At 41.7% G+C, this 24054-nt stretch overlaps 1 protein-coding gene across 4 annotated transcripts in view; it reads right to left on the bottom strand.

The window, feature by feature from the left end:
- Nucleotides 1–1633: 1633 nt before the first annotated feature.
- grip2b (glutamate receptor interacting protein 2b) overlaps nt 1634–24054 on the bottom strand; it is a 28182-nt gene continuing 5761 nt past the window's right edge. For 3 of the 4 annotated variants that reach the window (XM_068328615.1, XM_068328625.1, XM_068328644.1), the window contains 20 exons: nt 23404–23487; nt 23258–23333; nt 22534–22679; nt 20300–20447; nt 20048–20217; nt 16815–16940; nt 16479–16640; nt 14907–15093; nt 12799–12944; nt 12630–12710; nt 12245–12308; nt 11676–11821; nt 10634–10778; nt 10235–10374; nt 9613–9795; nt 9349–9508; nt 7594–7708; nt 6610–6834; nt 4502–4648; nt 1634–3575 (listed from right to left, as the gene is read on the bottom strand). In XM_068328615.1, the coding sequence (XP_068184716.1) occupies nt 3378–3575; nt 4502–4648; nt 6610–6834; nt 7594–7708; nt 9349–9508; nt 9613–9795; nt 10235–10374; nt 10634–10778; nt 11676–11821; nt 12245–12308; nt 12630–12710; nt 12799–12944; nt 14907–15093; nt 16479–16640; nt 16815–16940; nt 20048–20217; nt 20300–20447; nt 22534–22679; nt 23258–23333; nt 23404–23487 (2849 nt within the window). In that variant the 3' untranslated portion in view covers nt 1634–3377. The remainder of the gene's footprint in view (nt 3576–4501; nt 4649–6609; nt 6835–7593; nt 7709–9348; nt 9509–9612; nt 9796–10234; nt 10375–10633; nt 10779–11675; nt 11822–12244; nt 12309–12629; nt 12711–12798; nt 12945–14906; nt 15094–16478; nt 16641–16814; nt 16941–20047; nt 20218–20299; nt 20448–22533; nt 22680–23257; nt 23334–23403; nt 23488–24054) is intronic. The other variant, XM_068328634.1, reaches the window with a different exon arrangement.

Raw genomic sequence — 24054 nt, 5'->3', positions numbered from 1 at the left:
ATTCAGAGATGCTCTTCTGCAGACCTCCATTGTAACGGCACCAACAAGGCTTTTTTGCTCACTGGATATTTTCTCTCTTTCAGACCATTCCCCTTAAACCCTAGAGATGTTTGTACATGAACATCCCAGCAGATAGTTTTGACCACGTCTACATGCCTAAATGCATTGATTGGCTGATTCAAGACTTCCGTTAGTCAGCAGTTGGACAGGTGTGCCTAATTAAGTGGCCTGTAAGTAAGAATAAGGGCAAGCTGTTCCTATACCTTTGTCCATCTAGTCCATTATGGATAAAGGAATATTCACATAACCTTCAACTCTCATTGAATTGGCAAAATATACATACATTATATTACCAAAAGTTTTCATTCAGCTATCCAAATTCTTCAAATTTAGGTGTTCCACATCCACAGGTGTAGAAAATCAAGCACCTGTAGGCACGCAGACCACTTCTACAAACTTTAATGGAAGAATGGAGCTCAGTGACATGGGTCACTGATAGGAAGCCACCAGTGAACTAAACAAGGTCCATAAAGACATTTAATGAGGAGCTTGGTGCTGAACTTCACTGACCTGCACAGCGACACAACAGCTTTGGGATGAATTCGAGTCAGAGCTTCTCGTCCAACATCAGTGTCTGACGTCACAAAAGCACTTTTGGGAGAATGACAAAAAAATTCCCACGAACACACTCCTAGACCTTGTGGACAGCCTTCCTAGAAGAGTTGAAGCTGACATGTAAAACCCTTTGTATTAGGAATGGGATGTCACTTATGTTATCTCCAAAACCTCTAACATGTGCTGTCCCTCTGACATACTCATTCCTGATCCTATCCTTCCTGGGAGTGACCAGGAAGGGTAGGATCAGGAATGAGTACATCAGAGGGACAGCACATGTTAGAGGTTTTGGAGATAAAGTCAGAGAGGCCAGACTGAGATGGTTTGGACATGTCCAGAGGATAGTGAATATATTGGTAGAAGGATGCTGAGTTTTGAACTGCCAGGCAGGAGGCCTAGAGGAAGACCAAAGAGGAGGTTTATGGATGTAATGAGGGAAGACATGAAGGTAGTTGGTGTGAGAGAAGAGGATTCAAAGGACAGGGCTAGATGGAGGAAATTGATTCGCTGTGGCGACCCCTGAAGGGAAAAGCCGAAAGGAAAAGAAGAAGATGTCACTTACGTTCATGTGTGTGAACACATCTGAGTCAATACTTTTGGAAATATAGTGCGCTTGGAGGATGTATTACAGCACAAGTTGTGTTTGCTAAATGCTAACGTGAGTGTGCTGAACTGTGACACCAGGCAGGTAGTCTCTCTCACACAGGCTGCTGCTGCTACCAACAATAGCTAAGCAATGAAGAACTTGAAAGCACACCCAGGCCTAATGGGACTTCCATTAGTCATGCAAAAATCTGTTCAGTCAAACATCAGATGAAAAGGCTACCAATTACCAAAGGCATTGTACTTTTGGGTGAAACAAATCACATTTCACAGCCATCTATTGTTGTGGGGTTATTCCAGAGCAGATCAAAGTGGTGGAACAGACGACTGAATATCTCCCACACTGGGATTTGAACTTCTTACACTGTGTGATCGGTTATAAGGGAGTCAAAAGAAAAATCTGAACAGTTTGGAATCAAATCAACAGGTTTCATAACTTTATTCTCATAGAAGAAAGAACACATTTAATTTAAAATAAATTAAAGAACAAAAAATATTTAATAAATCTTTCAAGTTCCTTAAAAACGATTCCTGACATATTCAGGGAAGGTTTGGAAATAAAATTTGCAGCCACATTCAGTATGACAGCTTACACAAAGTTACTGTAATGTATGTGCAAAGGAAATGTACTGCAAATGGAAATAAATCACTGCATACCATGATATGTAAAACAAAAATAAATTTGCATTACTTTAAAATACACAATAGAAACCCGTAAAAATAGGCTTTTATATATAACATAACGTAAAAGACAAGTCTGATATCAGATTGAAAATCAATCCATAAGGCTGGTCTAAACAGGACAAATATTTCAACATCGTCATATCAGCATAACATACAAGACACTAAACATGTTTATGATGTCCACAGAGGCAGCCGGATCAGCAGGCGATTAGTGACACAAAAAAAAAAAAAAAAACACGGCATGGCCAAAAAGGTGGTGAACTCAACATTCATGTAGAAGCAGAGTTCATGCCAATGTTGTTTTAAGCACAAAGAGGAAAGAATTACTGAGAACAAACTTACGCAATCAACATACTGCTAGGAAAAACATCTACAGCAGGCAGGTAAATTAATCAAGAGGGTGAAAGCCGAAAGAAAACTGGTCATTGCTGAAAATACAAACAATTGTGTTTCTTTTTCCAAAAGTAAAAAAAACAAAAAACTGGTCCAGGAACTAAACCAGAAGTCATTCTGGTGCGATGTCAAATGCCGACATGCAAATGAACACAGTGAAAGTGGATGGTAATAAAGTGGGAGGAAAATTCAAACTGATGGATTATGTTAAACAAACGTGCATAATGTGCATCGGTGTTGGAAACGTGTGAAGCACGTGTGGCTAAATATAACCTGTGTTAAATTAAACAGTTGAGCTATCAAGACGGGAACAATCTGGGAGAGGAGAAAACAAAGGTTTGTGTCTTCATGAGCGTTCCTGGTATTAAAATAAAAGGAGCTTTGAATTATAGTCGATGATCTCTGCAGACAGTAGAGAACAATTCCGTCTATTTAGAGACGCTAGTAGTGTGAAGGGCAGCGAGCCAAGTTGTGGTTGAAATAACTCGTGTGTGCAGTCTGGTTGAACCTTGAGTCCATTAACACCATATGTTTCATATAAAGCATAGCATGTGTTTTTCTTTACGTGCAATCTGTGTACGACAAGATGTAAACGTTCTTTCAATCAGAACAAGATGTCCAATAAAAGAATAGTAATGTATGGTGTGTGTGTGTGTGTGTGTGTGTGTATACAGTGTGGCTGAGGTGTGAGCTGACATCGTGGCTCAGTCAGAAGCTATAACACCATGTTATATAACCCTAACACGTGGCTTCGCCTCTGGAGAAGGAAGCAGTTGGTGGACGGGGGTGGGGGCCACCCCGGAGCCGGAGCCACCTCTTAACTGAATCACGTTAAAGCAGTGACTAAAACTGGCAATAGTGAACACATGCACTTGTAAGTGTGTGAGAGATGCTTTCAGGCGGTGAGAGTGGCCGTTTTCAGAATGCTGAACATGAGCGTGAAGGTCTGTCTGAGTGGTACAATGTGATAAAATTAACCTTGCATGGTATGGTGTGTGTGTGTGTGTGTGTGTGTGTGTGTGTGTGTGTGTGTGTGTGTGTGTGAGGTCTCAGCTCTCTGAAAGCTAGTGTCTACGTTTGGCTCACAGGGCGATGCTGTTGGTTCTGCGCTCTGGAAAACAAAACTGGGAATTGGAGGGGTCATCACGGTCAGCGGGCAGCCCAGGGTCCAGCGCCGCCAGCGGATTCCTGCTAATGACCAAGTCCAGAGCGTCTCCTGCCTCTATAATTAGGGGCACAGTTAGACAACAGTCCAAGTCCCTGGTCCGGACCCGATTCACCTGAAAGATCAGAATCAATGAGTATTCAGAATGAACTGTACTCCTATTTTCAGTCCAGTCTGAGCAGATCATTTCTATTTTCTGACTCATAGTCTTATATTCAATCTGCTAAGCTACAATATCATCCATTTAAATCCCCAGATGGCCAAATGTCAAACTAACCCACGAAAATTGGAGAGAACGTCATTTATATGAATGCCATAGCTGGGGTAACATGGCTGGGATCATGCCATTGGCATGCTGGAGGCAGGACAATCCAGCAGTCAGGAGTTATGCCAGTTATGTAGCCAGAGGAACAACAACAGGCTGTTAGGCCAGAGTATGGGTCGACAAATCCGCCTTCTGGAGGGAAACCGGTTCCAACATGCCACAATATGAAGAGGCAGATCGGTGCCATAATCAACACCGACAGGGAACACATAATTACCGATTGTCTGAGGTAACTCATCACCACATGGATTTATGTTCTCTTTCTGATGTCAACAGCCTCAGATTTGGCAACCAAGTCAAATCAAGGTTGTCAACAATTGGTAAACAGCCAGTAAGTTAGCCAATAAGTTCTAAGGTGACGCATCATGAGAAAAAAACTTTGACAGAAATGAAAATGTGTCTTTTAAATGTCTATAATTTTGAAAAATAACTTTTGGTCAAGACAAGCAACAGGTTACTTGTTTGTCGGTTTTCAATTGTGACTTTAGCAACATTTATCAGAATGATAGGAGCGCTGTCGTCTGAGTAGGAAGCTCTGGCAGAGGAATAACTCCTTATAAAGCCATGAGGCTGCCAATATAAAGTTTCCCTTTGTTTGCTATTTCACTCAGAGTTAGCAATCTTCTAACTTTGCTATTTTTAATCCCTACAAAAAGGTAGTGAATAAAATTTCAAAAATATCAATTCTTCACCATTTCTTTTGACATAACCTGTACCTGAAGAATGCGGTCGAAAGGTTTTAACCCTGCGTGGTCAGCGGGGCCGTCCGGGCGGATCATGTTGACATAAACCCCTTTTTCCAGCAGCCCGTCGGATACGCTGAAACCAAAGTCTCGGCTCTCAAGGTCCTTCTTTATGGTCACCTGGAAATACATGGAAGCTTATAGTAACACGGGGGGGGACTCTAAATTAATGAAAACAATCCAACTTTCTGTAAAGCAGCAGATCAAAGAATACAGAATCGTCATGATGGAATCTCATGACTACAACTTTTTACCTGTAAGAGTTTTGCAAAAAGATAGAAGTTCCTCCAGCTGACGACATAATAATTTCACGACATAATATACTTAGAAATAGTTCATTTTAGGTTAAAACACAAGTTGTTACATGTGAATCTCTCAAAATGGTTAAATTCACATTTACATGTAGAGCAGAATGTGAATACGTGCCTCCTCTCATGACATACGATAACATTACAGTAAACCAAAGAAATCATGTAACAACATGCACATCCTCCACCACCACAAAAAGTTGCACAATGCAATCATCACTCATTGTTTAAACAACAAACTTTCAGCATCACAATGGAAAACACCAATGATAACAGAAAGCGTGAGTGTACAGTTCACTGGATTCGTCCCACAGATTCACCTTAAAGTCAATTTTTCCACAGAAACAAGAAAATTTTTAAATCAAAACATCCAAAAAAAGCAAAACTCCAAACCAAAAAAACATTCTGGACAGATGACTGTATTCAAGATCTTAAAAAGGTGTCGAGGGATTAACATTCGATCATTTTATATACAAACCTTGGCTTCATAATTGCGTGTTTTGTTGCCCAACACGGTTACGGGCATCTTTTGTTTCCTCTGTCCACCTTCCATATTTACTCAACAGTTGGTTTTCACATGAGTCTGTGCCATTTATCTTCTTGGATTAAGCCCTACTCTCTAAGGCGTAACCTGAAACTCAATGACCTAATTGAAGACGTGCCAACTGCTGGTATTTGCAATTTCTACACCGCGATGCTTTGATGCGTGACATTCACTCACTATTCACATCTCGAGCTGCGTAGGTGACGCCAAACACTTACGCAGGCCTACTCAGGGGTCACTGCAATAGCTGCTAGGTAACGTATAATGACTTGTGTGTTTTTGTTGTCCACAAACTGCAAGTTGTGACTAGCAAGGTTTCCACTGGGTGTCAGTTACACTGTACCAACAGGTACAGAAAGTCCTGCAAAGGAGGCACACAGGTATAAATTTCTTAATGGGTATATTCCCTCAGGGCCCTGTTGTTTGTACAGAGATCCTCATCAGGCTGTGAGTGCAGCTGGATAATCAGGAAAATGGATTATCAAGCAGTGATCACTGAGTTTAGGTTAATATTTCTAATGTTTAAGCAACGACCACAACATGAGTAAGAAGAATCGTTTATCTTATCTCCAACATTATTGTTTCAGTCAATGCATATCCACAATTAATTCAAAATAATGGTTTACATGCATGTTTTAGAATGATAAAATATTTTAGAATTGTGGCATCCTGCACACACAGCTACAGCAGCATAAACACACAGCAGACCTGCCTCTGTGTGTAAACACACAATGCACAATGCACGCATTTCATTGGTAACCCTCATAGAGAGGATTTACACGGTAATCTGAAGCAGATTGTGAATTTTTCTGTTTGTTTCAAAACAACTTCTGAAAAATAAATTTAAAAAATCCAATATTAAAATTAAAAGTTCTGTTTAATTACAATTCTTTTTTAACTGCATATCTGAGAAACTGCCATTTTCAAAATGAACAAAATGAAATTATAAAAATGTGCTCAAAAAATATTACTCACCATTTTAATGAAAGGAGTTTTTGAGTTATGCTCAATAAACTTTAATCCAAAACAAATTCTACCCACAAAGTGACCTCACTTCAACATGTAACCATGGAAACAAACTGAAAACAGTGACAGTGATATTTTGACTTGTGGTAAAGGTTTTGTTGGAAATAGTGAACCAGTTTTTTAGTTGTGTCCCAGAGACTAAACATGGCAGAGAGACAAACCCATTCCCACCCCCCTCCTCCCTCCTGATGGGAGATAAGTACCTTGTGCAACTCCAAGGTGGTGGGGGAGAAAACATCAGAGAGATCCCCTTTTCCACAGGATGGTATGTGTCTGGCTTCAGCCAACACGTTCAGGTTGCTTTTGGTCTTGGCGTTGCCGTGGATTCCCTCGCTCTTAATGGGACTGATTTCAGACTCAAACATGGAGTCTTCATTGGTCTTAGTCTCCTCTAGATATAAACTCAGAGCGCTGCCGGTCATTGATGCCTGAAAGAGGACAAAACCACTGGAATTATTAGATTGTAATATAATGAAAAGAAAACAGACTTCCATCAGACTGACAAATAAGCAAAACTTGAATCTCTCATGATTTGAGTTTAAGGCCTGATACTAACGCTGTGAGACATGGCAGCAGGTGCCCGTCTGTCTGGTCACATTTAATAACCAATTACACCCAGTGGTGATTATAGTAATGCTTTAACAAGGCTGTTCATTATGTGGCCCTCCACATCATTTAATGTGGCCCACGAGAGCATAAAAGTGTCCAAAATAAATAGGTCAAAAGTGTGTTGACCAAAAACTACATTTCCCACAATGCAGTAATTCAGCCCATTTTAACTTTGACAAAAACTTTCTGAACAAAGTTAACGTCCTAACTTGTGTCTGATGTTATTTTTCTTTGTTGATAGTTTGATCCTTGATTGATGGAGTTCTGTGGGTTTAATAACCTGACAAATTAAAAGGATTTATGTTTGAACAGAGAAACAAACAAACATGTTTTTTCTGTGCAATTGTCATGTAACTTGAATAAGTAACAAATTCTGAGTTATTTAACATTTAAGTTACATTTATTTTACACTGCATTTACAATAAATGTCTAGAGGACAACCATTATGCTGATGTGGGCCTCTGTGAAAATGAACTCGACACCCCTGATTTAGAACGACACCACGAGTCTGGACGGGACAAAGGAGATGGTGAGAAGGAAACAGCAGGAGTGGGTGTGTGGATTTGAAAACAGCGTACCTCCAGCTCCCTGAGAATCTCTGCTTGGCCACAGGTCTCAAGGTCTTGCAGAGCCTGGGACCAGAAGCTGTCCTCCTGGTTCAGCGTGCCGTTGCAACGAGGGGGGCTGATGAATCTACGACAATGCAGGAACCAAAACATGAGAGCAGCCCAGCGGTCTCCAGACTGGTGCTGCTAACATAGGCAGCATGGGAAATGCAGTTTTTTTGGCCTGTGCGTCCCCTTTGGAAAATCTCTCATATTGAGGGTTTCCAGTAAATTCTCTCACTTGCAGTAGCTCCAATGTTGAGGAGTTCCCTAGATTATATAAAGGCTTTAAAAAAAAAAAGAGTTCAATTTCACAAAAGTCACCCGAAAAAGAAAAAAAAGCTGAAAATTGAAAGCATGTGACACAAAAGTTCAGGGGGAAAAAAAGCGTGAGGAGACATAAGGTTGATGTGTCCTTTTTGGGCGCTTTAGGTGCGTTCTGAGGAAATGTTTTTGGTGTGGACAAGGGGTGACAGAAAAAGACGCATCAATGTGAAACACCAAAGTGCTCGTGGGCAGTTAGTAAAACAGATGAGAAAGAGAATACCTAAGAAAGAAGAGAAAAGGACAGTTTGGAAAAGCACAAAACATGAGAACATACAACACAAAATGAAGAGGAAATCATTCAGTTTGCTTTCGCCAATGAACCCAAAGAGGGGAAAAGGAAAATAACAGAAGCATTATCTGGCACACAGTGATGGAAAACATACTCAGGTCTATGACTGGTAAAAAGGTCCATTGTGTAAGATATGCGCACAGAAATGGAATATTATGAAATATCATGTTTTCATTACTATATATGTCAAGAACTGTGTTTGCTTTTATACCTACAGAGACGGTAAATTGCCTGTAAGTCCTGACACAGAGTCCCCCCCCCCACCCCAAGTTGCACCAGTTGTGTTTCTAAAGGGGTCCAGGAGGGTCAAAGAAAACACGGGCTCTGCAGGGCCTCGTGTAGAAAGAGTGAGACAAGGGGTGTTCATCTGGCTGCAATCTGCACCCACATTACTTAATGCTGCCAAAACCCTACAAACCAAGCTTTTCATAACGCAAGTGGACGCAGCAGTGATCTCAGATTACTGATGTGTTCTCAGATTACACGTGTGAAGCACATGTAACAATTTATGATCAGTGTTTAACTGCTGGAGTTTAGACTACTTCATAGACGGTAGCATATGTTGAGGTTAGAACCCTCCAAACGGTTAAGATAAATTAATTTGCTAACAACATTAGCTAAACTTGTGATACATGACAAATAGAAACATCTATTTTAATTTGTATTGCACTAGACCACGACAGATTTAACACATGATGCTTTCCAGAGGAGCAGGTCTAGAATATAGCTTCTAGAGGTCTTTCAATAAGTAGAAACACTTCCCACCATCGGTGAGAGAAAGCTGCCTTTTAACAGGCAGAAACCTCCGTGCAGGGCCCGTCTCTTTTGTCAGGGTTCAGACAAGGTGAGGATGAATTTAAAAATCTTATTTAAAGTCTACATCTGTAAAGGAAGTGTATTTGGAATAAATTCCTTCAACTGTAAAAGTAATATTTCTATACTTTAGTACAGCTGGTGATTGAATGTCCTTGAATGTTTATTTTCCACCACTGCTTGTAGAAGGATGATTTAAATTAAATGTGCACTTTACTGTGAAATCAAAAACACTTAAAGCTCCACTGACATGAAACAAGATGTCAACAGAGGGGTAAACTGTGGGCATGTGCACTTACCCGGGTATCTTATCCCACTCATCCTCAGTGAATCTTCCATCATACAGCGTTGTGTGATGAATCAGCCCCCCTGCACTGGAGCTGCTTTCGCTCCTGGGCTTTGCACGTCGCCAATCGTTCGGATTGATCAATATATCCGATGCTTTGTGAAGATATGCACCTGAAACACCCCCCCCCCCACAAATATAAATCCACTTCCCTTCATGACTTACAAATCAACAAATGAGTGATTTTTTTGGACTTGAAGCTTCCAGTGGACCTCACCTTGGCTGCTGTAGCCCGCGTCAAACGCTGAGCTATCCCAGGAGCTCATGGCGGAGTCGACGCTGGGAACAGTGGTGGAATACACCTCAGAGTGTTTACTGGTCTTGTGGAAATCTGTCAGTTCATCCTCGGTGTCACTTAGAAAGCCAGCTTCTCTGTCCGCAGGCTGCTGGCCGTCAGACTCTGGGAATGAAGAGCGAGTCAAATCAGAGCTAATAAAAGAAGAAATCACTTCCTGTCATTTGTGCTGCAGCAGATCCATTTAGTGAAGCCTTATCAAAACCAACTTTTAATAGCCCTATTTGTGTGTTTATGCGTGCTTATCTTCTCTCTTTCCTCCTTGTTTCTCCTCTCCTTTTTTTCAAACGCTGTTTGAAATGTCAAATATAAATAAAGTTCTTGAAGTTAAATGAAGAACATCAGACTGGGATTCTATGTTTGAACCAAACATATAAAAAATGGTGAAACAAAGTTTAAAAGGAAGTGAGAAGTGAAGTGTGTCATGAAGCAACTCAGCTTGTTCTCACCTCAGTTCTGCAACTGTTTGCAGAACTGTTACTGGTGAATGTTGGGGGGTAATTACAGGGAAATAAACGAGACCTTGAGGTCTGAGAAAACTTACGATCAGCTTGTTTCTTGATCTTGAGAGTAACGGACTCCCCGGCCATCTGGAGGAGATGGATGGCTTCACTCAGAGGTTTTCCTTTCAGGCTGACCCCATTAATGGCCAAGACCCGGTCCCCTATGTGGATGGCCCCGGTCCTGAAGGGTTAGTGGAGCAGAGGAGACAGAGAAACAGTATACTGGACCATTCCAGACAGACAAGCTGGGAAACCAGTCAGGCTGACTAAGAACCAAACAAAGAGGCTTTTTGTTTGAGATGTAATTGAGACATAGTTTAATGTTCTATTTATTTAAGGAAAGATTTCCAACTACCTCAGATGTGACGAAGCAAAGTCGACTTCACTGTCACTGTTTTTTCCAAAATAACCCTCTTGAGCTCCTGCTGGTCATTTCTCACCTCTCTGCGAGGCCCTTTTTGGTGAGGCCTGATATGACAATGGGGTCAAAGGGCTCCTCTGTGCCAGAGATGGTGATTCCTAAAGGCCCATTATACCTCTTCAGCTCCACGGTATAAATTATGGAGCCCGACATCTCCAACTCATCTAGAACACATGGGGGGGGGGGGGGGGGCAGGAGACACCGTGCATTAGTTCAAAGAGAGTCAAACAATGCAAAGTTAGAATAGCTTCAGGGCAAGATACACAATATTACAGAAAAATTACATGAGAGCAAATTAAATCAATGCAGCGCGATATATTATTATGATTATATTTTGATATTGGATAGCTTTAAAATCAGGGTTTACTGCTTTCTACGCAGGAAATTATTTGGATTGTATATCTGACATTAATAGTCATTTTAAAGGTGATTACCGTAATCTGCAATTATTTTTTATGAAATTAAATCTAATTTTGGACACATCTTGAATGCATCAACTTGGGTTCCAGGAACTTGGACATTAAACATTTGGTTCTATTTTCTAACTTTTAACAACAAACAAGTTGCAGTCTTTGATCAGTGGTCTCCAAACTAAGGGTCAGGGTCTATTTAAAGGGTCACAGGATGTTTCAAGGGGTTTTTGAGATGACTAATGGTTGGAAAGAAGAAAAGCTCAGCAGCACTAATCTCTTTTCACTTTGTTTTGTTATTTTAACTAGATATTCCTCCTTTTGAAAGTTACTTTGAGGACAAATCAGAGCTTTGGTAAACCCAACAACACACTGCTTTTTGTCAACTAGACAGGAACCAGCCATTTAATTTGAAAATGTATCTTATTTTTAAACTCAAGAGTAACTACAAAGTCTTTGCATGTCTTTAATAAATTATAAATTATAAATATTTCTTCTGAAATGCAGCGGAGGTGAAGCATAAATGTCATTTAATGGTAATACTCCAGTCTAGTAGTTTAAAATGTAACCGATAAACTTCCTAGATATACTCGGTGACTTCTGGTTTTTCATGCATTGTGTGTTATTTTGTGTTTTAAGAGATGAAAATACCAATGTTGTCCTCATCTTTCTGGATTCTGAGTTTGACCATGTCTTCGGCCTGCTGCAGGACGTGCATGGCGTCCTCCATGGTGCAGTTTTCCAGACGTACGCTGTCGATGGCCAGCAGCCTGTCTCCGGGCTCCAGAGTGCCTGTTCTACCAGACAAGAGAGCGAGAGGATCACCACCGTTAGCCGGGACTGAGGAGCTGCGTCCCATGACTCAGTATGAGAATCCTATTAGTGTCTGCCGTCTCACTGGGATGCCTGAGGTGACCCCAACCTCGACCTAATCAACACTGAGCCTCTTTGAAATGTGCTCTGCCCTACTGATCTAGTTTTGATAGCTCAATCCAGTTATGCATGTGTTACATAGTGGATTCATAAAACAATTTTATTTTGGTCAGGAATAATCCCACATAAGCCTGCAGAACTTAGCTCACCCTGAACTTTAAAGGGCTGAGAAAGCACGTCTCCCTTAACTACAAACCAAAACAAACACCCCTAAGATGACTGAGAGAAATGGAGAATTAAAATGCTAAGCGGCAATGTTCTATTCTGTATGTGATGATTGGACATACCTATGTGCTATGCTTCCTTTCCTGATGTCAGAGATGACAAGGGGCTGGCCAGGTTTCTTACTTGCTGAAAAAACAGAATAAAATGAACAACATGATGACAAAACCGAGCTAAATTTCTTAAAATCCCTCAACCTCCTTTTCTTTTCGTGTCACTTATGAAACTCGTGCATTTTTTCATAGAGCTAGTCAGAGCAGAACGGGTCAGGATGGATGGTGATACAGGCCGGCGTCATTCAGAAGTAATGAGGTAAATACCATGCTGGTTTTGCAAGACTGAGTTTTATGGATCACAGACCACTGATTCAAAAACCCTTAACGTGCATCCATTAGTGGAGAATTGTCCAACACTGCCCCCTGCTGTTCGCCTCACAGACATCAAACTCACCACTGATGGTGATGCCCAGCTCCACTCCTCTTCTCTTAGGTAGTTTAACGTGGAAGGTTCCACTGCTGGGAACCACGGACTCTGTTTGGGATTTAGAGTCAAGATAAATATGATTTGAAAAGGCAAAATATAGAGCAAGATCTAAAAAACAACAACAACAACAAGATACCTGCAACATCAAACTCAATCTCCACAGTGACTTTATTGGAGAGAGCGGAGTCTCGGAGCAGCTGATGGGCTTCCTCCAAAGTTCCATCTTCAGTCGGGATCCCATTGATGGACAAAAGTCTGTCTCCAACCTGCAGCAGCCCACACCTTCACACAGGAAAAAGAAGAACATGCACTCATCAATGTATAATACCTTAACCCCAACCTGTAAAAAATATGCATGAGAAATGTAATTACATTCAAATGTAACAGGATGATCTTAAAATAACTCGGAAAGCATGATGTAGAGGATGTTTATATTTTTATGCAATCAGTTCAAAGATTTGTTTCAAAAAGTCATAAAAATGTGAAAAAGTCATTTACAAATTTCCCAAAGTTTGAAAACACACAAACCCTGACGCCAAACCACAAACCTGCCGTCAGCTTGTTCCACACATTTAGGTAAACTAAAAGTTTGTAATATTTTATTCTCATTATAATTTACCTTCACAGGTTATGATCCAGTTTGTGGTTGAACTGTGTGGTTTTATATAAAGAGTTTATTCTGCATTTTTGTCATTTGTAGCCTTCCTTCAGTGATGTAAATGGTGGGTACAAAATAATAGAACACCTGTCAGTGTAAAGAAAGTTCATGAAACCGTCATCACACACATCCATTAAAAGAGGCTAAAAATAAAAACTTAATACGAGTCCAAGTAGAACTTAAAAGACCCTCAGAGAAATGAGTGTCTCAATGACGGGAAATTTAAAATATAAGACCAGAAACACACAAACACACACACACACACATGCTTTGGATGTTATTTATTACTAAAACGCTGTTGAACTTTCCATCATTCATTTAACCCATTCATCTCCTAATGGTGTAAATGTGCCATCAATTCTCAGTTAAATAATGGTGACAAGCGACGCGTTCAGCCTGCGACACCAACGTCAGACAGGCTGAGTGTTTAAAGCGCGTTCCATAAGATGACATGTGGCCTCTGGGCCCCACATCAGCACGTGGCTATTTCTGAAAATTGGGGGAAAAAATCATCTTAAATAGCAAAAAAAAAAAAAAAAAAAAATAACAACACATTTAAACAGACCCCCTAAACACAAGGCAGCACTGTCAGCTGATGTTAATTCACTAAAAACCTCATTAACCTTGTGTGGGGGCTGACACACCAACATCACTGTACATGAGTCAGTGTCCAACCGCCGCTGGACTAACCGCCCTACGAGGCCCCGGGGGTGGGGATGGGGGGGCATGGATATAGTCATTCATCTTGCAGAGACAAGAACGGATCGGAGGGAGGGGGGGGCCAGACTGAGGCTGTGCGTTAATGAGACCGTAACACGTGGTGTTGATCAATAAACGAGTCCACGCCGTTAGAATGAGGCGTAATAAATCTACTGCTGGTGGCTGCTGAGCTCCATCAATCAAAAACACTTCGATTCTGCCTTGTGAAACGTAGAAATGTCTTCTTAGATCAAGTTTATTTATGTTAACCACTTCTATTAAATGTAATTGTTCTTGTTTTACCACCATGTTTGTACATGTGAGGCTATTTATAGGCAGTGACGCTTTGAGCTAAATGCTATTGTCACCAGGGCTGAAACGCTCACGGTGGGGGTAACACTGTTTGTGTAACACGTTCTTCACCTCAGTTTGGCAGTATAGCAAGACAACATCTGTTCATTAGGATGAAATGACTGCATTCAGACATTAAGTCAAAGTAGTGGATGTTAAAATCCGATTTAATTTCAGGCTGAGTGATGACACAACTGTGAGAACTAAACATACAAGTCGGCTTCTGGGGGTCCATGAATGTCCCTAATATAATTATTAGTTTGGATTAATTTATGCTGGAACAAACAGTCAACTTTGCCAAATAAACAACAATATTTAAACCTATTTGCATAATTTCTGTGTTTTTTATAATCTAAACCCTCAGATTTCTCTTATGGAGGTCCTGACATTGAATTTGCGACTCTAACTCTGCCTTCGGCTGAAATACTCAATGAGACATCAGGTTAAAATGTGCCCCCCCCCCCCCCAGTCTCCCGACTCAAGGTGACCCCCCCTGTATGATGTTTGTTTCCTCATGGGGTGTCTGGGCGTGTTACCTCTCAGCGGGGCTGTCGGGCTCGATGAAGCGGATGACCGGCGGAGCGGACAGCGTTTCCGTGGCAAAGACCCCCCCCTGCAGCTGGACCCCAAAACCTGTGAGCGGATCCCCCCTCAGGACGACCTCGCTTGTTTCCACATGAAAAACCTGCCCCCCAGGGCCGACAGAGCTGGACGCCAGAGACACTGAGGGACAGAGGGGGGGGGGGGTGACACAGAGACAGATATTAGTACAGAAAGAAGGGGAAATAGAGCAAGGGATTGTGGGAGATTTTTTAAAAATGGTGGTGGGAGAGTGAGGAAAGTCGTGACGGTTTGGGGATAAAAAGGGAATGAGTCACCAGAGTGAATGTGTTTATCCAGCAAATAGAAGTAGAGGTGTCTCATCTGAAGCTAAATGCTAATAGGATGCTAATATTCAAACAGAAACAAAATACTCACCGTGTTCAGGACGCAAGTTTAGCTAATATAAACACTGAAGCACAAAGTAGTTCAAATTAGTCAGGAGGTCATCAGAGAGAGGAAGAGGTCATGAGGTCAGAAAGATGAGACTGAGGTGGTTTAGTGCAGAGGAAGAGGAGATGATGAAGATGAGATGCAGGAGAAGAGGAAGCAGGTTTGTGGATGTGGAGCAGGAGGACGTGCAGGTGGAGCGACGCAGGAAGAGGTTTTAGATGCTGACGGGTGATTGGCTGTTTAAAAGAAGAAGAGGAAGAGGAGGAAGGAGGAAGGAGGAGAGGAAGATGAAGGAACAGAGGAAGAAAGTACAACGTAGTAGCAGTAGTGGTAATATTAGTAGTAGTGGGAGTAATACTAGAGGTGGTAGTACTAGTAGAGGCAGATGCAATACAGTTTTTGACCTGACGGGGGCGCACTGTGTGAAAATGGTCTGTGGCCACTTGATGAGTTGCAGCAGCTAAAGGCGGGGGGGTTGTTATGTAACCCAGCCCGACTCACTGGAGTCGGGGTGACATAATAGAAACAGCTGCATAGATCCCCCCCCCACCATCCCCATCCACAGATGAATCTGTCTGCAACCCCCCACTAGAAGAGACAAGCAGAAGCCCCCCACTAGAAATAATAAAAACAAAACCTAGCAGCCCCCCACCAGAAGACATAACACCAGCAGCCCCCCACTAGAAAAGACAAGACCAGCAGCCCCCCATTCGAAGAGACAACACCAGCAGCCCCCCCCTCTAAAACAGATAAGAAATGAAAAAAAACCCCCAAAAAACTAGCAGCCCCCCACTAGAAATGAAAAAAAAACCCCCAAAAAACTAGCAGCACCCCATGAGAAATGAAAAAACTAGTAGCCCCCCCCCCAGAAATGACCAGACCTGCACACCACTAGAAATACAAAAAAATAAAAAAACCTAGCAGCCCCCAACTAGAAATAACCAGACCAGCACCCCCCACTAGAAACCTAAAAACTCGCAGTCCCACCACTAGAAGTGACAGACCTGCACCCCCCCCCCCACTAGAACTTTGCATGGCCCGGCCCATTAACACAGCTCTTCTGAAACAGGAAGTGAGTTCGGCGTGGTGGTGGTGGTGGGGGGGGTTGTTCATACGTGAGCTCTTGTGGTCCTTCTTCCTGGTCCTCCTCTTGCCAGTGGAGCAGCGGGGGCTGCTGGGAGCGATGGGGGGGCCGGGGCAGGGCAGCGTGTTGCTCCCCTGGCTGCTGAAACCTGAGGTGGCTGTGGAGGAAGGGGAGAAGCCGCCGCTCACCAGGGCTGCAAGGAGACAAGCACTGCATGTATGAGACCCCCCCACACACACCCACAACCCCCCCACTACAGCAGCAGCAGCCAATGGAATCATTTGAGGGAAAAACCATGGTGAGAAACCAAAGTGCTGAGGAGGGGGGGCTCCAGCCGGCAGCAGTGCTGTCACTAGTGATCGCTTACACTTGCAGTAGTCGTGCTGGTTGTGTGGGTGGCTGGGGCTGCTCCACGTCTTGCTGTGGCTGGCATGTGGGGGCTGGCAGTAGCTGCTGCTCTGGTCCCAGTGATGGTTGCTCTTCTGTACTTTTACTGCAAAGAAAGAGGAGGAAAAACATCCGTTAAGTCGACAAAATCTGCTTCTCCTCTGTCGTGCATCCCCCCCCCCAAAAAAAATTCTAGCCGTGAAAATGGAGCTTTTATTCCTCTCGTCTAAAAATTACACCCCAACCGCACACCGCCTGGAGGATAATTCAGAGCAAAGTAATTGATATTTAATGTTTTCGTCATGGTAGGCCAGATTGAAATGCTGTGGTTTGAACGTATTTCCATGTGAATCCACAGAATGGACTTTGAATGGGAGGAGGAGAAGAATCTGGACAACCAGCATCTCACATTTTCTAGCAAGTTTCCAAAAAGCAAGGTGCAAGCTGGAGATCGTCTTCCAGAACTTCATTTTCAAAAGAGCCCAAAGTCGCAAAACCAATCTGAGTTAGCCGACCACAGGGCATGATTGTGTGTGTGTGTGTGTGTGTGTGTGTGTGTGTGTGGTTCCACCTTGATTGGCTGCAGCTGCAAAAAGCCTGATTGCTGATGATGCAGGTCGTCTGCGTCTGCAGCTGATTGGCAGACGCTTTTTTGGGTCTTAATGTGTAATAATTTAATCCCATTTGATAACATTATTTTCTAGCTATTCTGTTGATGCCCCCCCCCCCTTTCTTCAAATGCAATGAACAGATTAATATTAATTCTCATCCCTCTTGGCAAAGCCTGTATAACACCGTGCATTAAGTCAAATCGGAATCTGTGAAGCATCCAAAGGGGAAACAACCGGCCTCCTCCTGTGTGACACACGCCTAAATAATTAACTCTTTTAACAGATTCATGCAGCTAAAATTGTCACTGAGTGTTACGTATGACAGTAATCCTCGCTGCTTCATTTCCAGGGGGTCTAATCTCTGACAACTTGCTCACATGGATGGAGGATTTGCTTGGAAACATGCATGACTGCAGTAATGACTGGGACGCGTGCCACATTCAGGGAACCTGGTTAAATCCAACTGCATGTGATCGGAATAAATTACACACGAGAGAAAACCTCTGGCTTTTCAGGGGGGAACCGGTTTCAATCAGGCTCAATCTAAAACCTGAAAAGCGTCGGTTCTGGTGATTTACGTTAAGCTCACCTTGGGAAAGCACTCCGAGAAACTGTGTTTCTTTTTCTGATCCACGCTGAAACATTAACTCCTAATCTCTAAGTGGCCACACTGCTTCAGTCTCATTAAATCCCCAGAGATTAGAACAAATTGCATTTTATAATCATGTCTTATTCTGGGAGTAAAGGAAGCTGTGAAAATATTATGTTTTTATCACAACATCTTGACGCCTTAGCTGATGAGTGAATAATTACTGAGTTGACATTTCAGATGAAAATTTCATAATTTCAAGTGACGCCTGTGTCGCAGTTTTGAATCAATGGAGCCACTGCAGCTGCAGTGTATTATTTAAGAACTGATGGAAAGGTTTGCCTTCTTCAGAGGGTTTGGCTCTGTATGTTCAGAATTACTGCAATTAGGATGAAACACAGGAGGAAATCTTGATCATAATAATGAAGCGGTGCAGAGGGAGCGTGGAAAAAAAAAGATGAGAAATGATCAAAGGATAAAGAAAACGTCGGGAAAAAAACAATGTAGTGGATTCAGATGAAGCTGCAGCGGATCTCGCTTTGCCGTGTCGTATGATTCTCTCCGTGTTCACATCTGAAGGAGGCCCTGCAGCTGTTGACCCAGAAATTAGCCTGCAGAACACGTTAAAAACATGATCCCTGACAGAGGAAGTGTGTGTGTGTGTGTGTGTGTGTGTGTGTGTGTGAGCGCTTTATTCATATGCAGAAAAAAAAGAGACTGCGTGTTTACCCAAAAGCAGACGGGTTGTGGCTGGCAGAGCTCAGACATTCACATGCACACACACACACACACACACACACACACACACATACACACACACACACACACACACACACACACACACACACGGGCTGATTCACAGCACATGGAATAGAGCAGCAATGCATATGGTAATGACAGGATGGAGGAACTCTGCAGTCACAACAATCCAAACATAAGACTTTTAAAATAGATTTAAATGATGCAACGCTGAAATGATGATGATCAGTTAGTCACGGCTGTCCTCGCCGAATCTCTCTGCCCTGCATATTTAAAATGCTGAGAAAATACACAATATTCATGTATTTATGTGAAAATATCACGTATGTATTTCATATTGTCTCTATACTAAAAATAAATGCTAAAATACTGCAACCAAATCCTACTTGAAGCACTCAGTCTGTAGTATAAGGCTCCCTGTGACGGATGCTGCTATGCATATTATTAAACAGTGTTTTTATATTGGTTTACATGGTTCAACATGTTTTGTGTGTGTTTGTGACATTTTGGAGGATTTGACCTTATCTATTTAATGAAGTTCACCGTTCAAATATTCCACTGGTTCTCGTTTTATTCATCTTTATAGGAATATTGCAGATTTTTACGGTTTTAGTTTAAATCTTTAAACTTTACAGCAGAATGAAAAGTATAAATTAATTGAAGTAGTAGCATAAAAAATGGGAATATTCAACCAAAGTACTTTAAGGTAATGTGGATTTTTTTGTCTCTGTCACACAGGTGGTGTTTTCACCACAAATGGTTTGTTTGTTTGTCTGACTTTTGGCAGAATTACCCAAAAACTATTGGATGGATTTTCATGAAACTCGGTTGCACGTGCCAAAATTGTAAAAATGCAGCTGTTGAACTTTTAGACCTGGACAAAAGGTCGAGCAATAAGTTTTATTAACTCACTTAAACAGAACTGTGAGTGAAGGCATTCTGATAAAACACAGATGTTGTTGGAATTTGGATTTAATTAAATTGAATCAAAAAGGAACTTTTGAGAGACAAAACAATTTGAAGACATCCGTCTGGAGTCCTGAAACATTTTCTGGGAATATTTTCCAAAGATTTCTTACTTTTTAAAGAATAAAAATGGAATCAGTTCGCAAAAGAGCATCAACAAAGAAATCAATTACGTAATTATTTGTTAAAGTCGTGCTTTACAATAGCTTTATTTCAGCTTTTTCTTCTGTTAACGGTGGCATCCAGCTCATTTCTTTCTCTGTGTTTCCTGTCACCTGTGGGACTCACCTGTGTCGTGCAGCCTGACAGGATATCTGCTCTGACTGGCCGGGAGAATCTCCAGTTTGACTGTGTCTGTGGTGCTGGCCAGCAGCTGCGTGGCCTCCATCAGCGAGCAGTGCTCTGTGCTGGTCCCGTCTATGGACAGAAGGATGTCCCCCACGTGCAGAGCCCCACACCTGAGAGGACGACAGGAAGTAGTCAGAAGAGGTTTGACGTGATGAGACGCCGTTTGTCTCGCCGTAGCGTCAGATCCTTCACCTCTCCACCACGCTGGCCGGTTTGATCTTGTCGATGATGATGACCTGTTTGCTCCGGTACACGGTGGTGGTGAGGCTGATCCCCAGGCTGGAGGACGGACTCTTCACGATCTCCACCAGCAGAGGGCCTGAGGCTTGCTGCACTGCCTCTGTAGGGGGGGTGGGACAGATGAACAGAAGAGATGCTGACCAATCAGATCACAGCTGGAGACATGCTCACCAACAAACTGTTGGATCCCAGTAAATGTTCACATTACTGATGTTATTCCTCAGCAGAAACAAATATGGAAATAATATTATGGACATCATTGATCACAGATTATTTCCTGTGAATCACACAGACTGTAGTGAATGTACAAAAACATTATTTGATATGACATAAAGCCAAAGGCACCTCGATTCAAAATTCACTATACAAAAAAACAAAAACAAACCAAAAACACACCAATATTCTCTCATTATAAAATAAATATTTGGCAGAGATACAGAGAAACATAAATCCTTCACAAATTACATTTTTATATTGAGAAAATTTTAACTTTTAATTTTATAAATTTGTATGCTTGAAAGTTTTATGATAATGTCTGCATAAGTAAAGTATGGATCTCATGATAATTTATTTCTACATTATAGTCAGAGGTTGTTTGAACTTGCAGAGAGGATGTGTGATTTCAGGGGAACGGTTAATTTTTTTTTTAAAAAGTAAAGAAAAATATGTTTTTGGAATATTTTTATCTTATTTTTATCATTTTTGGAAGGATGTTGCTAATGATGCTCACTTTGCAATCAAACAGAGAAATTCTAACATGCAGATGTAAAGGCATGGCGTGATTATTTTGATGTTTTACAGGAATTTGATGCTTTTTGTCTGTTTAAACCCTTGAACTGTGATTCTTTGTCTCTGCACCTCTGATAATGTCAAACTGTTTTACTGCTTTGAAAAACGACATTTTAAAAATTTATTATAGCCCTGAGAGCCGCTTAGTAGTCCAACGGATTCTCCTCATCTGCTTCCAATTTAATGTAAATGTTGCACCGCAGCATCTGTTTTCACTTGACTTTCATTCTCTACAGTCATATGAGGACACGCAGAAGGGTGGGAAAAAAACCTCTGAAACCTGTTGGTCTGACATGCGAGCGGTTAAACAAGGATATCTGACTTCATTTCTGGAGGAAACAAATTATTGATCACTCAGACATCACTGATAATGGAGCACATCATTCTGGTCATTGTGATTAACTTCATAAGCAGTGAAATGTTTCGAGCTCTTGACCCGTGAAATGCAGCTCAGTCGGTATAGCATGACTACACATGAAAGAATTTCAACCGGGGGATGAGCTGCAAGCAGCTTAAAGTGAAAAATTAAGTAAGCACTTTTCCACATTTGGTGCTTATAATTGTGAACCCTCTGACTGGTTTGGTCTGATGGCAGGAGGTCTGAATCCTGGACTCATACAGAAAGATAATGTGTGTCAACTATCCTTGGTGACGTGCCCTATTTTACTCAGAGCAGAGCAGAGTTAGTGATCCAATGGAGAGTTAATCACCATGACCAAATGGAGGTTATATTCTGCAGTCAGTTCCAGTTTGCTGTGGAATAATTTACTAAGTGAGGAGGTAACATTTTTTCATATATAGCTGGTATTTTTCCACAAATAAATTAAGAAAACCTTAAAACTGGCTGTAAAAATCAACACTAATTTTTCTTTTTTTTTAATTAGAGTAAAATTTGTAATTTAAAAAAAAACATTTTTAGTTAAAATCCATTCATTCATTCATTTTCTACCGCTATGTCCGCTGCAGAGGGTCACGGGGAGCTGGAACCTATCCCAGCTGGCATAGGGCGTGAAGTGGGGGACACTCAGGGCACGACGCCAATGCGCCACGGTAATTAAAATTAAATTTAAAAAAAATTTAATAATCAACACTAATTTTTATTTTTTTAAAAATTAGTGTTGATTTTTTTTAAAAATTAAATTAAAAAAAATTCAATAATCAACACTTTTTTTTTAGTCCAATAAAAGAGGTTCCAACAATATTTTTTTTGGTCTTCTATGATTTTGGAGGATTCTATTTTTAATGCAAGTCTGAGAAAATCAGCCGTATGACATCATCAGGCTATCTCTGCCAGCGAGTGGAGCTGATACATTCATTCCAGAAAGTCGACATTCAGCATGAAGAGACATCTGCACATTATTATTATGCCTCCACATATTCCACATGTGTGTACTCACCCATGACGGAAACGTCATACTCAATCAGGAACAGTGCTTCCTGGCCGCTCTGCATCAGCGTGGTCAAAGCATCGGCGTGCTTCTCTTTGTTTAGAGGCATCCCATCGATGCTCAACAGCCGGTCCCCGGCCCTCAAAGTGCCCTCCCTGGAGCGACGTGGGCAAAAAAAAAGAACGAAGAAAGATGAAACACAGGCGACCAGAGCAACACGTTCATGCAAGCGTTTAAGCACCAGTCAGAGTAAATCATTAAATAGTTCCACATGAGCGTCCCTCCCCAGGTGAGATGAAGGATAAACAATGTAAACAACCATAAAGTCCCTCGCAGTGAAATTATGTTTGCTCCATTGTTCTGTTGTTCTCTGTTTTTCAAGGGGATGGAGAGGGAAAAGTGCAACGTTGCATTAGCCTGAGGATGAGCAATGCCCTTTCTGCTTTGAAGATAATGTACACACTATTGGTCACAGTCACAATTTAATGCATTCGCCTGATGCAAAAGTACAAATAAAAAATATTTTGAATGCATTCGGTGGAGTCATTCCATATCATAAGTTCTTTCCATCGCAGATAAGGCGATTGGGAAAACACACTCTAGATATGTGAATGCAGAGATGAGCGAGCGTGCATGACGTGAATGGGCTCATTCAGGCGTGATAAAGATATGAAACGCAGACGAGACATAAATAGATGCACAGGAAGTCAAACTCATCTTTCCATGTCCTCACCTGTCAGCAGGTCCTCCAGGTCGGATGTACGTGACCATCAGGGGTCGCGACCTGCGCCAGTCCTCGTGGAAGCCTCCTAGAAACACACAGCAGATCTGTGCAAGCTCTAAAAGATATTTGTCACCGATTTTCCACGATCCACCTACCTCTCATGACGAACCCAAAGCTGTTCCCCTCCTTGAGCAAACACACCTCTATGGTTTTGGTTATGACTCCTGAAGGATTCTGGACTGAGAGTAGAGAGGAACAGACAGACAATGATCAGTCTAATCCCCTAAAGCTGCTTGTAGAAAGAAGCTCCTCTGCGTAAAGCTCTAACAACAGTTTGACTCTAGTGTCATCTGAAAGATGATTTATTCATATGAATAAACACCGGTGAAATATGTTTAATAAGTCTCAGCGGGGAAATGATTTCTCTGTATTTGACCCGTACTAATTATTTAACAGCTACTATGAAGCAACCAGGAACCAACTCTGCTTGAAGCAACCCAAGCCTAAAGATGTCTGGATGTTCAGGCTAATTTAGGGCGAATTTTTTACATTTATTTCAGATGATGATGAGACATTTCTGTTTTTCCTGGCTATGAAAATCGCACACACCACCATCTTTTCTGTTCTGCAGCTACACGTCCATCTCTATCTCCCCACAAACTGTTGCTACTCATTGGTATTTATTTATGAATCTCTCTTTGGGCTCCTTTTTTATAACTTAGTATCTAGAGGTGTAAAAAGCCAAAGCAATATTCTCTGTCCTCCCCAAGACATAAGACATTTAGCTCTGCTCCCATTTCTTTCAG

This window comes from Antennarius striatus, chromosome 2 (genome assembly GCF_040054535.1).
Source record: "Antennarius striatus isolate MH-2024 chromosome 2, ASM4005453v1, whole genome shotgun sequence".
NCBI classification, from domain to species: Eukaryota; Metazoa; Chordata; class Actinopteri; order Lophiiformes; family Antennariidae; genus Antennarius; species Antennarius striatus.
The sequence above is the reverse complement of the archived record's forward strand: the minus strand, read 5'-3'. Positions and strand labels throughout refer to the sequence as shown.